The following is a 14,181-nucleotide window of genomic DNA, read 5'->3' as shown; positions in this document are numbered from 1 at the left end:
CTAGCAGACCCTGGTTCCAGCCCCACATCCCTAGAGCCTGGCTTGGCCTCAGCCTGGACACTCACATCCCCAGCACCAACTCCAAGGGCAGAAGTATTCTGCAATCCTGCTGTTCCAAGCCTGCCCCCACCACTGCCTCCCATCCTGGCCCAGCAGAGGACACAGCTGCTGCAGGATAGTGATGCTCAGACCCCTAGGAAGCTTTATTGAACAAACAAGATTGATAAGGGTTTATTTTTTTCCTTTTTTAAGAAAGGCAGATGCTCTTTTATACACAAAATAATTATTTTTCTCCCAATTTCTGATCATGAGATTGCATTTTGTTCTCACATACCCAGCAAAGGTATGGGGAACAGGACAGAACCAGCTCATGGGGTGAGCCTGGCACATCATGGTATGCAGTGGCTTGGACACAGTCAACCCATGCAAGGTGCAAAAACCCGTTCCCCAGGTGCCAAGGGTCCAACCTCCCCCGGCTGCATGGGAGGTGCGGTGGGATGTAGTGGGAAAAAGAGATGGTGTATGTGGTGAGGGGTACCTGTCCATCTCCTGCCAGCAAGGAGGTGCCCATGAGCACCCCACTCAGCTGCAGCTGGGGAAGGGCAACTAAAGCTACTGGTTCTTGGGACAAGTCTGGGTTAAAAACATGGACTTCTGCCAGTGGAGCAGGCACTGGCCAAGTGAGCTGCCTTGTGTGATGGGCAGGGTGATGGGTGCTGGGGATAGCACAGGGACACAGTGGATGAGCAGAAGCAAAGGACTCAGAGGATCAGCTGTGGCCCAGACCATGCTGTGGGTGTGCAGTCCCACAGTTATTCATCCTCTCCACCTGCAAAAAAAAGAAATGAGAATTGCTCATCCACCTCCTCCCTGAGGGCCTAAGGTAAGCTGGGAGCCCTGGAGGAGTTTCCACATGGGGGGACAGGGACGAAGGAAAGTGGCCAGCAGAGAGGAGATCCCCAATCCTGCTCACCTCTGCTCCTCCGAGTAGCTCTCTGACTCCTCTGAGGAACCTGCTGGGGTTGCAATAAAGCCCCACATCAGCTTACACCAATAACTACATTAGCAGCAATCCTCCTCCCCTCCCTGTGCTGTCACCCCCAGACTATGCTGGTGGTTGTGTGCTAAGGGAGATGCTCCCCACAACCCCATACAGCCCAGAGCACAGCACAGCCTGCATATGGACATCCCAAATCCCATCCCTCATCTGTGTGGGGCTCTTGCTGCCTTAACAATGGGGTGGCTGGGACTTTCCCCTCTGCAGCCCTGGGCACCAAGACAGCATCACCCCAGCACACACAGGCTGCAGACCCACCTGTGCCAGGTAACTGGTATCCATCACAGCCAATCTTTGGTCTCTTCTCACTGTAGCGGGCACAGAGGTGGGCGCTGCCAGCCTGGTTACAGCACCAGTCATACAACTTCAGCTCCTGGTCTGGAAGCAAAAAGCAGAGTAAGGGGCTGAAGGAGAGATGAGAGGGAGATGGGCTGGCTCTGGGCAGTCAGGGCGCTCGCCTCAGCTTTCGGGAGATCCACACTCCCTCCAAGGGCAACAGCATGTCAGGAAAGAGGCTGGCATGGAGATTAAAGTGATTTAGAGGCTACAGCGATGCCAGCCTCATCCAAGGTATGCCAGGGGTGGCTGTGCTTACCACGGTAGGGGGACGCCTGCCTGAAGGGCCTCCAGTACCTCTCCTGCCGCCCCTCAATGAGCTGGTTCTGACTGTCGTACAGGCAGCGGATGCCAGCACCGTGCTGGTTGGGAGAGGCAGAATGCAGCATGGAGACACGGGCAGCCCACCAGCCTGCAAGGGGTTGGCAGTGAGCCTTAGACCACAGCTCTCCCCAGCCAGCATCTTTGCTTCAGGACAAGGAGCAGAGCTGGGGCTTGCTCCTTGTTATCCATCACTCCCACTGCACCATCCATGGTGCTATGGGGGTTTGGAGGGACTGACAGAGACTATCCAAGTGGTCCCCCAGGTTGAGACCTGAGTGCTGCGGAGGGTCCATCCCCACTGTCCCCATACAGCTTAGACCAGTTCCATCCAGTTTAATAAGGCAGGGGCAGGTCAGCCCTTGTTCCTCCTCTATTTCCCTGTCTCTGCCCCCCTCTCCTCCCATTTTCACTGGGATCACCTACCCACCCTGACAGCAGGACCCCAGCCACCCTCGCAGGGAAGGTGGGAAGGGACAGTTTGGACACAAGGACGGAAGGAGTGGTGTGCTCGCTTACCTCCATGGCTGCTCTTGAAGCGGGGGTCCTGCTGCCCTTGCTGCAGGGAGCAGGGGCAGGCGGGCAGGCCCTGGCTCCATGCCTGTGGCTCCTGCTGCCTCCCTGTCCATGCCAGGCACTTCAGCCGGTAGTTGATACCCACTCGGTTCTCCAGCTTGTAAATCCATAGCCCGCGAAGGTCTGAGCAGGGATAGAAACCACAATCTGTCACCTCCAGCCAAGGGACCACAGGGGCAGCTTTGGCTTGAGGCAAGAGCTGAGTGATGCTGATGCTAGAAGCTAAGCCCACGTTGTTCCTAGTCTTGGGACTCCATGCTAAACAGCCACCCAACTGCAGGAAAATGAAGAGAGGCTCTTGCCAAAAAAGAAAGCCTTGGGTCAGAGCCATTACAACAAAAAGGGTCCATGGACACATCAAGATATTTCAGCCTCAGGGTACCCAGTGGTACCTTTTGTCTCCAGGGCCCTACTAGCTGGTACCCAGTGGAAGCATTTTATGTATTTGGGTCACAACAGCCCCAGGCAATGCTACAGGCTTGGGGAAGAGTGGCTGGAAAGGTGCTCATTGGAAATGGGCCTAGCTGATTGGTGAACATGAGCCAGCTTGTGCCCAGGCAGCCAAGAAGGCCAGTGGCATCCTGTCCTGTATCAGAAATAGTGAGGTCAGCAGGGCCAGGGCAGTGATCATCCCCCTGTACTTGGCACTGGGGAGGCTGCACCTCAAATACTGTGCCAGTCCTGGGTCCCTCACTACAAGACAGACATTGAGGTGCTGGAGCAGATCCAGAGAAGGGCAAAGAAGCTGGTGAAGGGTCTGGAGCACAAGAGTGATGAGGAGCAGCTGAGGGAAATGGGGGTGTAGTCTGGAGAGAAAATGCTCAGGGCAGACCTTATCAGTCTCTACAGCATCCTGAGAGGAAGTTGTAGTGAGGTGGGGGCCAGTCTCTTCTCCCATGTAACAAGCAATAAGACAAAAGTTTCCTCCTCAAGCTGTGCCAAGGGAGGTTTAGACTGGATATTAGGAAACATTTCTTCACAGAGAGAGCAGTATTGGAACAGTGGTGGAATCATTGTCCCTGGAAGCGTTCAGAAGCCCTGTAGATCAGGCTGTCAGTGACATGGTTTAGTGGTGGTCTCAGCAGTCCCAGGATAATGACTGGACTCGGTGATCTTAAAGAACTTTTCCAGCCTGGTTGCTTCTATGGTTCTATGTGCCTGGGGGGAAAGTCTGGTCTTGATGAACTCAGTGGCAGCCTTGCCACAGTGTTAGGCTGGATTTCATCCCCTGGGGACATCTCCCTCCCCATGTAGCTCTTTCCCAACTCCCCGAGGGGCTGCATGAACCCCCCTGGCTGTGCGGCACTACCTGTGTTGTAGCCCCTGAACTGGTCAGGACGATATTTAGCGACTGGAGGTCTCTGAGTCAGGTCATCGTTGTGGTAAAAACCATCCCCGCTGCATGCAGAGGAAAGAGGAAAAATCAGGGGTCGCTCTTCCTGTGGGAGGTTATCACAGCCCCAGCCTGCCCTTCAGCTGCTCTGATCATGAGCCAGAGGGACCCGCAGCACCCAAATCACAGCTCTGAGGACACGAGGGCTACCCCAGCCCACTGCCTCCTCTCTACGGGATGCAGTTAATTCTGGGTGCTGCCAATGCACCTACTGCATCACAGCTGAACCCGCAGACGTCTCAAGACCCCTGTGAGTAGCTGCTGTGATTTTGAGCATCTTGCAGGGTGATATGGAGCAGAAACCACCAATGGTCATGCACAGGCAAACATGCACGCACACACGCCTGTGCTGCCCACGTTTCCTGTTCCAGCCACCTTTTCCTTACCCAGCTGCAGCAATGAGGAAACCCTGGAGACAGCATGCATGGGGTGAGACGTAATGTGAGGAGGCAGGAAGCAACTGCTCCCGCCAAGCAGCGGAAATCCCTTCCCTCGACTGGTGCAAAGTTCAGCAAACATCCCCTGTTCCCCACTCCTTCTACCCAAACCACCAGGATGCTGTGGGCCCGGGCCCCCTGAGGGACGTGTGGTTTTTATCACAAGTACATCCCAGCAAATCAGTGTGCTGCAGCACAATACAGCCACTAGTGGGGCAAATTTGGTTGTGAGACCCCTGTATGTTAGGCTATATGGGCATGGAGACCCCATCTGAGCTGTCCCTCATCCTTCATGGGATGCAGGTAAAAGGATTAAACCAGACAGAGCCAGTGGTGGGACACAGCCTGGTGCTCCGAGGAGGCAGGGGTAGGGTGCTGATCCTGCTGTACCTGGTGTAACCGATGAGCACATTGGTGGCAGCAAGCCTGGTGTAATCCCATTGCATGCCTCCGTCTTGGTACAACATCAGGACGTAGGATCTGAAGCCATCAGTGGTCAGAATGGCTTGATACGTGATCGTCTGGGGAGAAGTGTTGCAGACAGGTAAGAAAGCAAGCAAAGCTGCCAGATTTAAAATCAGAGCTGTGGGTCAGTGCTCCCTGGGGAGCAGCAGGGCTGAGGTCCTGATGTGCAAGACAAAGGCAGCCTGGGCTGGTTTGCATTTTGCATGGAAAATGTGATGGTTTTACTTTGATGCTCCATTTACTTTGATGTTCCAGGAGAAGCCTCATATTCACCCAGTTTTATGCTCCTGAAGAGCAGTGTTTCTGGTGCACAGTAAACTCCTACCACATTAAAGAGAAAAATTTTACAGAGCAGGGGAAGTTCAACAGAAGTTGTCCCCCAGAAAACCTGAAAAAGACCAAAACATGGGCACAGCCCAGTTCTTCTGGCGAAAATCTTCAAGACTGACCTTTTTCACAGAACTGGTTGTTATTTGTAGGCACAGAAGACCATGGGTCTTGGGTTTTTTGACAACTCAATGAGCTCTTGAGCTCCATCAGCCCCTTACCCTGCGGGTGTCAGTCTGTGCTGTGTAGGCAGGTGCCCTCTCCCAGGTGATCTTCAGGGTCCAGGCTGCAGAGTAGGAGGACATCAGGTACTGCCGAACCTTTGCTTCCACATCACGGACAAATGGAGGTTTGGCCGTGTTGAGGGTGATGTACTCCTGTGGGTTGGGTACACCCATGTCTGTGTTAGATCCCAGCAGGGCAAAGAAAGGTCTAGACTGGGGTCATGCCATGGAGCAACTGAGGCTCTGGATGAGATTTCAATGGCTCAAGACATGACACACAGGACCAAGAGCTCTTAGATTTGGCCCAGAAAAGGGCAATGCTGCTCATGGGCTCCATCAATTACATATTTCAAGGGACATCCACAGAATAGGTGATGAGTTTATCATCAGAATGTGTTTCATGCAAACATGCACCCCAGTGGTTTCACTTACCTGGTAATAGGTAGTGCCAATCCCTTTGGAGAAGTCAGCATTGTCCCAAAACACAGCAATCATGGGAACTTCCTCATGGCCATTAAAGCCACTGGGAGGAGGGTTGGGATATGTAAAGATGCTCTTGTCTGAGGCTGGGAAAATGATCTGTCCGTTGTCTGTAAACTGAGCAGAGGGATCCCTCCATCAGGTAAGGATCACCCTATAACACAGGAGCAGCAGCCCTCCCATTTCCAAGCCCACTATGAGCAAGGCCAAGGAAGGTCACCACCTATGTGGCCACAAAGTCACCTCCTGCTATAAACAGACCCTAGCAGCATCCCAATTGCTTTGCCCCTGACATGGTTCCATCCCAGGCACATTCCCCCCAGGGCCTACCCAGGCTCCTGGGGGATAGCAGCTTGCCCTGCAGCAAGGGTAGACCAGGTAGCCAATGTAAACTCACGTAGAGAGAGTCACGCAGGGTTTTCCCAAATGGGAATCCGATCTCAGGCTTGAAAAGCGGAGAATTAAAATCCACTCTTCTCTCCACGTATTGCTGATCGTTTTCCTTCACTCCGTATTCATAGAGGGGCACAGCTGCAACTGAAAAAGAAAACAAGAGAAAAACAACCCCCAAAGCACACTTACAGCAAAGCCTTTGGTGTGTGCCAAAAACTCAAAGGGCTGAAATGATTTTGCTTCCAAAGGGATGCAGCCTGGGCAGCGGGAGGTTTGGGGGAAACTGCATATAGCCACCTGGACACCCTGTGTGTCACCTTCCCCTACAGGAGCTTGCTCCCACCCCTTCCACTGCCTTACATGTACACAGTTCTCCAAAACCCACTGTGATGACCCTTGTGTCACTGTCCCCTCCTGTTCCAGCTCTGCTGGGGCACTGTGCTGAAGAACTGCTGTTAGGAGGGGAAAAACATTGTATGTGACTGTGGAAGGGGGACAGCAGGGAATTAAGCACTCACAGCAGTTTCTAGAGATGTCCACAGTCTCCAGTCCCATATTTATGTCTGCTAAATAAAACAAAGCATTTGGGGGAAATGGGTTTTCGAGCTGATTGGACCATACTTGAAGGCAGGCTCAGCCTGCCAAAGATGCAAGCTCATGTGCAGGAGGTCCTCCTGGTGCATCTCCCCCAAGGGTCCTGCCCCAGATAGCCCCCTTGGTCTCTGGATACCAAGTGCCCCCCAGGATGGTCAGTCAGCATACATCACATACCTGCAGGGCCAGGCAATGGGGTTGGGGCAGCCACTGGCCCGTCTGGTGGAGCTGGAAACACTGGGGATGATGCTCGGGAGATGACAGTGGCTGCTTCTGGCCTGGGGAGTGCTTCCCTGTCCCCAGGGATGGGGACTGGTGGGGCCAGGCTGGTGGTGACTGTGCGTGTGGTGGCTGGGGACCCCACCCGGGCTCCCCCCTGGCCTGGGAAGGCTGTGGAGAGACTCGGCCCACCAGTGGCAGGGGCTCGGTTCACTGGGCTGGTTGTCAGCTCACTGCCCAGGAACGGCTGTGCAGCAGATGGGGGTGAACCGCTGACAGGTCCCAGCCCCAGGGTGTTTGATATGGGGCTGCCAGCAGTGATCCCAGTGGGAGGAAGACCAGGGAGCCCTGGGCTCCCCCCCAGTGGGGGATGAGCAGCTGTCTCTGTATCTATCCTGGCTCCAGTTGTGCTGGGAAGGAGCCAAGCCAGACCCCCTTGTTCTGCAATCGCTCCAGGGAGCATGGCACTTGTTTGCCTGGGCACGGGGCTGTCAGCATCCCTGGAGTGGGCTCCAGGGCTTTCCGTCTGGTGGGCAGGCAGGAGCAGGGCAGGCCCCCTCGGTGCAGCAGCCCCCAGGTCTCCCCTTCCCCCTGAAGAAGACCCCACACCTGACTCACATGCTGGAAGCGGAGCAGAAAGCCTGGAGCTGGTAGTCTCTCCCTGTGCAGCGCTTTCTCTCTGTGGAGCAGAAGGCAGTGCCAGGGCAGCACCGGGGGATGGAGGAGCACGGGGGGGACACCTCTCCCGATGGTGCTGGCATCCCTGAGGCCACCTCGTCTTCAAGAGACCATGTCTGAGCACCTCCAGCATCTCCTGCCAGCCCACCCCTTGCCCCTGGCATCAGGGGTCTGCTCCCACTCTGGGTGCCAGGGGCAGAGTTGGTGTTCCCATTGAGTGCCAACCCTGAGCTCAGCCCATGCCCGGGAAGAGGCAGAGAAGCAGCCGTAGAGGTGGCCATGTTTTTGGAAATGCCACTGCTGGCAGGAGCCACTGGGACCAGGGGCTTCACCTCCCGAGGGGACGTGAGGGCAGATGGGGCCGGTGCTCCTGACATCTTCTGCATGATGGCTCCTGCTCCTTTCCCCAGGCTGGCACCAGGGGAAGGTCCCCCGTTCACTGAGGATCCTCCAGGCAGCTCCACCACATTGGCTTGGCTCGGTTTTGCATCAGAAAGTCCAGGATTGGCACCGCTCTGGATGCCAAGAGCAGGCACAAGGCGTTTCTCAGTGCCAGCAGCCTCCAAGTCTGTGCTCAAGCCACCACCAGCTGCAGGAAGGCTTGCTCCGTTAGCAGCCTCTACAGCTATCCTGGGTGATGAAGACCCCTCTGCAGATGAAGAAGATGCAGACTGCAGCACGGCTCTCATTTCTCCATCAGGGGCTCCTGAACCGGCTGGTCCCTCTCCAGCAGGGGCCCAGGCCTGCCCCAGGGACCCTCCATCACCAGCTGTTTCACCTGCTCCTTCTCCTGAAGCAGGAGGGACCTCAGGCCCAGCACTCAGGGAAGGTGGCAGAGCACCAGAAGCACTTGGGCTGGATGAATCCGAAACGGAGGGTGCTGCAACCACACCACTGGGAGAGGCAGGACCAAATGAGGAACCTGCCCCAGGCAGCTGACCCATCCCAGCCACTGGCCCTCTGCCTGCCGCAGGGATCAGGGGTGGCTCAAACCCAGTCCCACTGCCCGCTCCTCCCAGCACCTGCTCTGCTGGGCCAGCTCCATGCTCCCCTGCTGCCGGCAGCCCCACATCTGTGCCAAGCTGGACCCCAAGGGCAGCTGATGGGGGTCCCACCGGTCCAAACGCTGCTGAACTGGGGCCATCCCATGTCGAAGTCAAGCCGGTGCCAGGTCCATTGGTTTCAAGGAGACCTGGTCCCTGAGGAGCACCAGCTGCCATTCCCAGTGGCTGTGACTCCCCGAAGGACGGAATCACGGGAGCTCCCTGGGCAGCACTGAGGTCAGGGCTCACTGCTGTGTCTGCCCCAGACACGGGGCCAGCTGCCCCCCACAGGGGTGGGTAAGCAGCCCCAGGAGCACTGGCAGGTTCACCAGGCAGGTGCCCTGGTCCTTCAGCCCCCATGATACCAGGCTCCAGGCCAGCACTGCCAGGAGGTGTGGGACCAGGCAGGAACCCTTGTCCCAGTGGTGGCACTGCTCCTGCTGCTGCTCTGTCCCCAGGACCTGACAGAGGGAACAGTTCAGCATTCACCAAAGTGCCTGTTTCTCCTGTTGACTGCTCTCCAGTGTTAGATGGATCTTGCTGAACACTGAAAGCTGAAGGACTTGTCTCTGTGTAGGGCTTTTCTGGGTTTCCTGCCTGTGCTGCATCCCCTCTGTTCTCAGTCCCCGGCACCAGAGAAAGCTCTGAACCAGTTTCACTGTCTGGAGAGGCTGGGGGCAGGCCATCAGGGAGAAGGGCTGCGGCTGGGATGCGTTCTGCTCCATCACCCTCTGAAACGGAGGGTGCTGCCACAGCACCACTGGGAGAGGCAGGACCAAATGAGGAACCTGCCCCAGGCAGCTGACCCATCCCAGCCACTGGCCCTCTGCCTGCCGCAGGGATCAGGGGTGGCTCAAACCCAGTCCCACTGCCCACTCCTCCCAGCGCCTGCTCTACTGGGCCAGCTCCATGCTCCCCTGCTGCCGGCAGCCCCACATCTGTGCCAAGCTGGACCCCAAGGGCAGCTGATGGGGGTCCCACCGGTCCAAACGCTGCTGAACTGGGGCCATCCCATGTCGAAGTCAAGCCGGTGCCAGGTCCATTGGTTTCAAGGAGACCTGGTCCCTGAGGAGCACCAGCTGCCATTCCCAGTGGCTGTGACTCCCCGAAGGACGGAATCACGGGAGCTCCCTGGGCAGCACTGAGGTCAGGGCTCACTGCTGTGTCTGCCCCAGACACGGGGCCAGCTGCCCCCCACAGGGGTGGGTAAGCAGCCCCAGGAGCACTGGCAGGTTCACCAGGCAGGTGCCCTGGTCCTTCAGCCCCCATGATACCAGGCTCCAGGCCAGCACTGCCAGGTGTGGGACCAGGCAGGAACCCTTGTCCCAGTGGTGGCACTGCTCCTGCTGCTGCTCTGTCCCCAGGACCTGACAGAGGGAACAGTTCAGCATTCACCAAAGTGCCTGTTTCTCCTGTTGACTGCTCTCCAGTGTTAGGTGGATCTTGCTGAACACTGAAGGCTGAAGGATTCATGTCAGTCTGGATATCTGCATAAGGACTGCCGTTCCCTGGATCTCCTGACTGTGCTGTGTCCCCTGCACCCTCAGCCCCCTGACCCTGGGCCCCAGCAGTGGGCCATGCCAGTCCATCAGGTACAAAAGATTCTGGATTGGGAGCATCTGGAGCTGAATTCAAGCCAGTGCCATCACCATGCTGGGGACCATCAGCTGCCACCTCCCATGGCTGTGACCCTCCGAGAGATGGAGACACGGGTGCCCCTTGATCAGCAGTGAGGTTGGGGCTTGCTGGTGTCTCTGTCCCATCATCAGGTGCAGGCAGGGTGCCAGATCCAGTTCCTGGGGGTGGGTAAGCAGCCCCAGGGGCACTGGGGAATGGCAGAGCAGCAACAGGCAGTGGCGGCTGTTCTCCAGTGAGTGTCTGCCATGGGGCAGGTTGCAGTGATGGTTTGGGTAGATGCACAGCCCCCATGTCCCCTCTGGGTAGTGCAGTGGTCAAGACTGTGGGATTTATGCCACTCAGTACATCCATGGGAACCCCCGGGGCTAGCAGTGAGACGGCAGTGTCCTCTGTTGCCGTGGGTGCCTCGCTGGCTGCAGGTGACAGGGTTGAACCAGGAGCCTCCAATGACACCCCAGGGGTTCCCTGCCCATCCCCATCCTCACTACCGGCCGGTGCCAGTGAAGTAGTTGGGCTCAGCACTGCCTGCCCAGGGAGGAGGGAGGGCTCCCATAGGTTTCTCACTGTTCCTGACACTGTTGGGCTCTCCAGGGGCAGGAAGGTTGAGGCAGCTGGGCTGTATTCACCATTTAGTGCATCTTCTGCATCTCCAGGCACTGCAGCTGAGAGACTTTCCTCAGCAGCTGGGGTCATTTCTCCCACTGGCTCTGGGGTGATGCCCACAGCTCCACTCACCACTCTGTCCTGCTGGGCTGTAAGCAGCCCCCCAGTGCTGGGCCTGGGGCTTGAGAAGTTGGCACTGTCTTCACTTTGGATATCCAGAGGAAGGGTAACACCTTCCTCAACTGCTCGCGTGGCTGTGGTCAGCCCCTGGCTTGGCAGCATGGTGGCACCGGTACCCACAGGGCTGCCAGCAGTTGGCTGTGCTGGTGGAGGGGTGGTGAGGAGGGACTCAGTGGTGGGATTTAGATCTTCTCCTCCTTCTCTGGTCACAGCCGCAATGTCCTCCTTTATATCTGGAAAGAGAGGGGTGGTCCCAAGGGGGATGTCGGGTCTGGCTGCTGTTACCTCAAGCTCTGCTTTGGGGGTAACAGCAGGGTGCTGTGCAGAGATGGCAGCAGCGGTCGTGGCTGCAGCAGGAGCAGCAGAACCCCTCTCAAAATCCTGAGTCATATTAAGAGGCTTGGTCACGTTTGTCAAAGGTGGTGCTGTAGAGCCGTATTCACTCGCTGCTGTCACCAAAGCATTCGGCTCAGCCCCAGGAGGAAAGGATGGGCTTGGTGGACTCTCTGTGAGGATCGTCTCTACTGTCTCAGCATCAGTGGCCAAGGTGCTTGTCTCCACAGTGCCCATCACCAGGGCACCGGGCCCCTCGCTCTCTGTTGTGATGGAAGAAGCTGTCCCTGTAGCAAATGGCCCCTCGGTAGTAACAGGGACTGCAGCAGCAGCCCCAAGCCCTGCAGAGAGACACAAATTGGAGCATTACAATGGGCACTGGAGCCGGCAGCCAGCCATGTGTCTCTGTCAGCTGAGCATCAGGAAGATCCTGCCTCTTCTTAAACCCTACTGCCTCATCCTGTGGCCTTACAAGTCTCTGATTTAACAGAAAAGGAGCACAGCCTGGGCTGCCTTAGGCACAGCACTGCACAGCACCTTTTGCAGCCCCAGCACCAGCTGCTGCCACCTGAGACAGGACACAACTCATCACAGGTCTGGTGCAAGCCTAGAGGCAAAGGCAGATGCTGCAACCAGGACAAAGGCAGACACTGCAACCAGGGCACTGCAGATGGTATTGCCTGCCACTGGGAAGAGCTGGGGCTCAGTAAGTCTAGTTCATAGCCGCAAGGGTGTCTGTGGAGCTCTGCTGCCTGAGGACAGCTCTCAGCCCTCTTTACCTTGCCGCAGGGACAAACCTGAGCACAATTGCTTCTGCAAAGCTGGGGGGTATATGCGTAATTCTTCCTTGTTTTCATCTTTTGGGTGTCTGAGGGACATTTAAATACAGTTTGCTCAAAGCCCTTTGGCAGACAGGACAGCCAGGGCTTAATGAAATATTCCCTGATGGCAAATCCCTCTCTCCTGCTACAGGGAAAGAAAAGGGGATCACCCCTCTCCTCCAGCTGGGTGCAGGCATCAGGAGTTCCCTTCCTGTGGAGGGAATATTAACTCCCAGGACCAAGCCCTGCTTACAGCTCCTTCCTCTTGCTGTCAAAGTCCTGCCCCACATCCAGGAGCTTTGCACAAAGGAGGAGACACTACCCCACATCCCAGCACCCTCTGGCACCCATGGGTGATGTTCCCCCAGTCTTATTTTTAGGACAGGGATGTAGGCTCTGGGGAGGCCAATCTGCCACCATTGGCTTCAGGAGGAGCCAGGCAGATCTGCTGACACTTTGCTTTAGGCGGCTGCAATTAGGGGAGACAAAGGGCACCCTAAGGGTGAGCCCCAGCAAGGTTTCACCTCAGCGTGACAGCCTGAGCCTGTTCCCCGTCCCGGTGCTCCGGTTCATCAGGTTCCCCTGCCAGACAACCGCATCCCCATGCAGCAGAGGTGCCTCTGGCCTCACCACTGGCTTAGGTCATTAACTTGTGGATAGCTTGTACTGGAGTCATTAATGACTGTGCCAGATCAGTCCTTGAGGGGTCTGTCCTTCCTCAACCCCCTATTCCCCCTCCTGTCAGGATGCTTCCTTGCCATCTTCCCTGTCTCTTTGCACCAACCCCCTTTAGCCAGAGGAGCTCAGCAGCTTCCCTTCCCATCTTGGAGAAAACAAAGCTCATCAGTCAAGTCCCCCAGGTTAGCTGGGCACACTCTACCCCAGTAAATCTGTGTTTTAACTTAATTCTTCCATGCAGAGCAGGAAAGGCCACCTACCCCACACCACCCACCCCACGCCACCCCATCGTGGGAAGCATGTGTAAGAGGGGCCCCAGCATGGAGCATGGAGTTTGCTCTTTCCCAGGACGTGGGAGGGATGGGAGTGTCTCTGGAGCCCCGCTGGCTTCCCTTGGATCCCTTGCTGGAGGGGCTGTACATAGGTCCCAGGGCTGGGCTCTCACCTCTCCCATGGGTTGATGCCTGCAGCCAGCCCCTCAGGGTGATGCCTGCCCCATAAAACACTTTTCCTAGCTCTTTGGCTGCAATGCATTGTGAGGACTTGGTCATAAGAGGAGTTTCCAGTGCAACCAGGAGAGAAAAGCATCTCACAAAGTGTACCTGCTATGCCCTGCAAGGGCTCATACAGGATGTGCGCTGGCATTAAAATGTACGACATACCGTGCAGAATCCATATGCAGCATCCCACGAAGGTAGAAAGTGGCCATCCCCTGGTCTTCATGCCTCAGGCGTCCACACAGGCAGAGCACTGGGAAGCTCAAAGGGAGGTGAGAGCAGCTCTGTCTGTCCCTCCCTCCCTGCCTGCCTGCCTCTCCTGCAGAGCTGGAGTCCCGCAGGTGCAACCCTGCTCCTGCTCCCTCCCATTTATAGGGATGGCAGAAGGAGGCAGGTTGCAGCCACTGTCCCCTCCCACCCCCAGTGTTTCCCCTCCAATGTCCCTGTCATCATTGCCTTCCTGCTGAGCTGCCCTCCTTCCCAAAAGCTGGATGTTCAAGTGATGCATGGGCTGGTGGTTACCCTACAGGAACCCTGTATCCCAGGGCCCTGTGTACAGCCCAGTGCAACCCTCTGGGCCACCAGCACCAGCTGGAGAAGCTGAGCCCAGAGCAGTGCACGACACTGCCCACAGTGGTATCCAGACATTCCAGAGGCCCCACAAGACCTGCTCCCCATGCAGGGGAGAGGGACACAGAGCAGTGGGTTGTGGTGGTGATGGGGCAACGCCAGGTGGTGCCACCATGCCTGTGAGGACACTATAGACATTGAAATCAGCAGCTGAGCCATGTTCCCCCTTGGCTCAAGGTTTCCCCCAGAGCAGAGGCAGGCTATAAAGCAGGGAGAGGTAGGGCTGGGAGCAGGCCCTGGGATGTCAGCTGAGCTCCC

The 14,181-nt window shown here is 56.8% G+C and overlaps 1 protein-coding gene across 4 annotated transcripts; it reads right to left on the bottom strand.

The window, feature by feature from the left end:
• Positions 1–179: 179 nt before the first annotated feature.
• LOC115945356 (mucin-4-like) lies at positions 180–13,623 on the bottom strand. Of its 4 annotated transcripts, none has more exons than XM_031043016.2 (12): positions 13,459–13,623; positions 7,441–11,638; positions 6,014–6,153; positions 5,569–5,733; positions 5,134–5,289; positions 4,511–4,641; positions 3,600–3,688; positions 2,234–2,413; positions 1,653–1,805; positions 1,316–1,435; positions 974–1,016; positions 180–829 (listed from the first exon to the last, which is right to left on the bottom strand). In XM_031043016.2, the coding sequence occupies exons 2-12, from the start codon at positions 7,631–7,633 to the stop codon at positions 817–819; spliced, it is 1,383 nt and encodes a 460-aa protein (XP_030898876.2). In that variant the 5' UTR covers positions 7,634–11,638; positions 13,459–13,623; the 3' UTR covers positions 180–816. The 4 variants fall into 4 exon arrangements, with proteins under 4 accessions (XP_030898876.2, XP_033919538.1, XP_030898878.2 ...); XM_034063647.1 differs by lacking the exons at positions 7,441–11,638; positions 13,459–13,623 and adding exons at positions 6,528–6,575; positions 6,781–7,388 and having other exon boundaries at positions 974–1,013; XM_031043018.2 differs by lacking the exons at positions 7,441–11,638; positions 13,459–13,623 and adding exons at positions 6,528–6,575; positions 6,781–7,387.
• Positions 13,624–14,181: the final 558 nt, after the last annotated feature.

Source organism: Melopsittacus undulatus, chromosome 6, assembly GCF_012275295.1.
Source record: "Melopsittacus undulatus isolate bMelUnd1 chromosome 6, bMelUnd1.mat.Z, whole genome shotgun sequence".
NCBI lineage: Eukaryota > Metazoa > Chordata > Aves > Psittaciformes > Psittaculidae > Melopsittacus > Melopsittacus undulatus.
The sequence above is the reverse complement of the archived record's forward strand: the minus strand, read 5'-3'. Positions and strand labels throughout refer to the sequence as shown.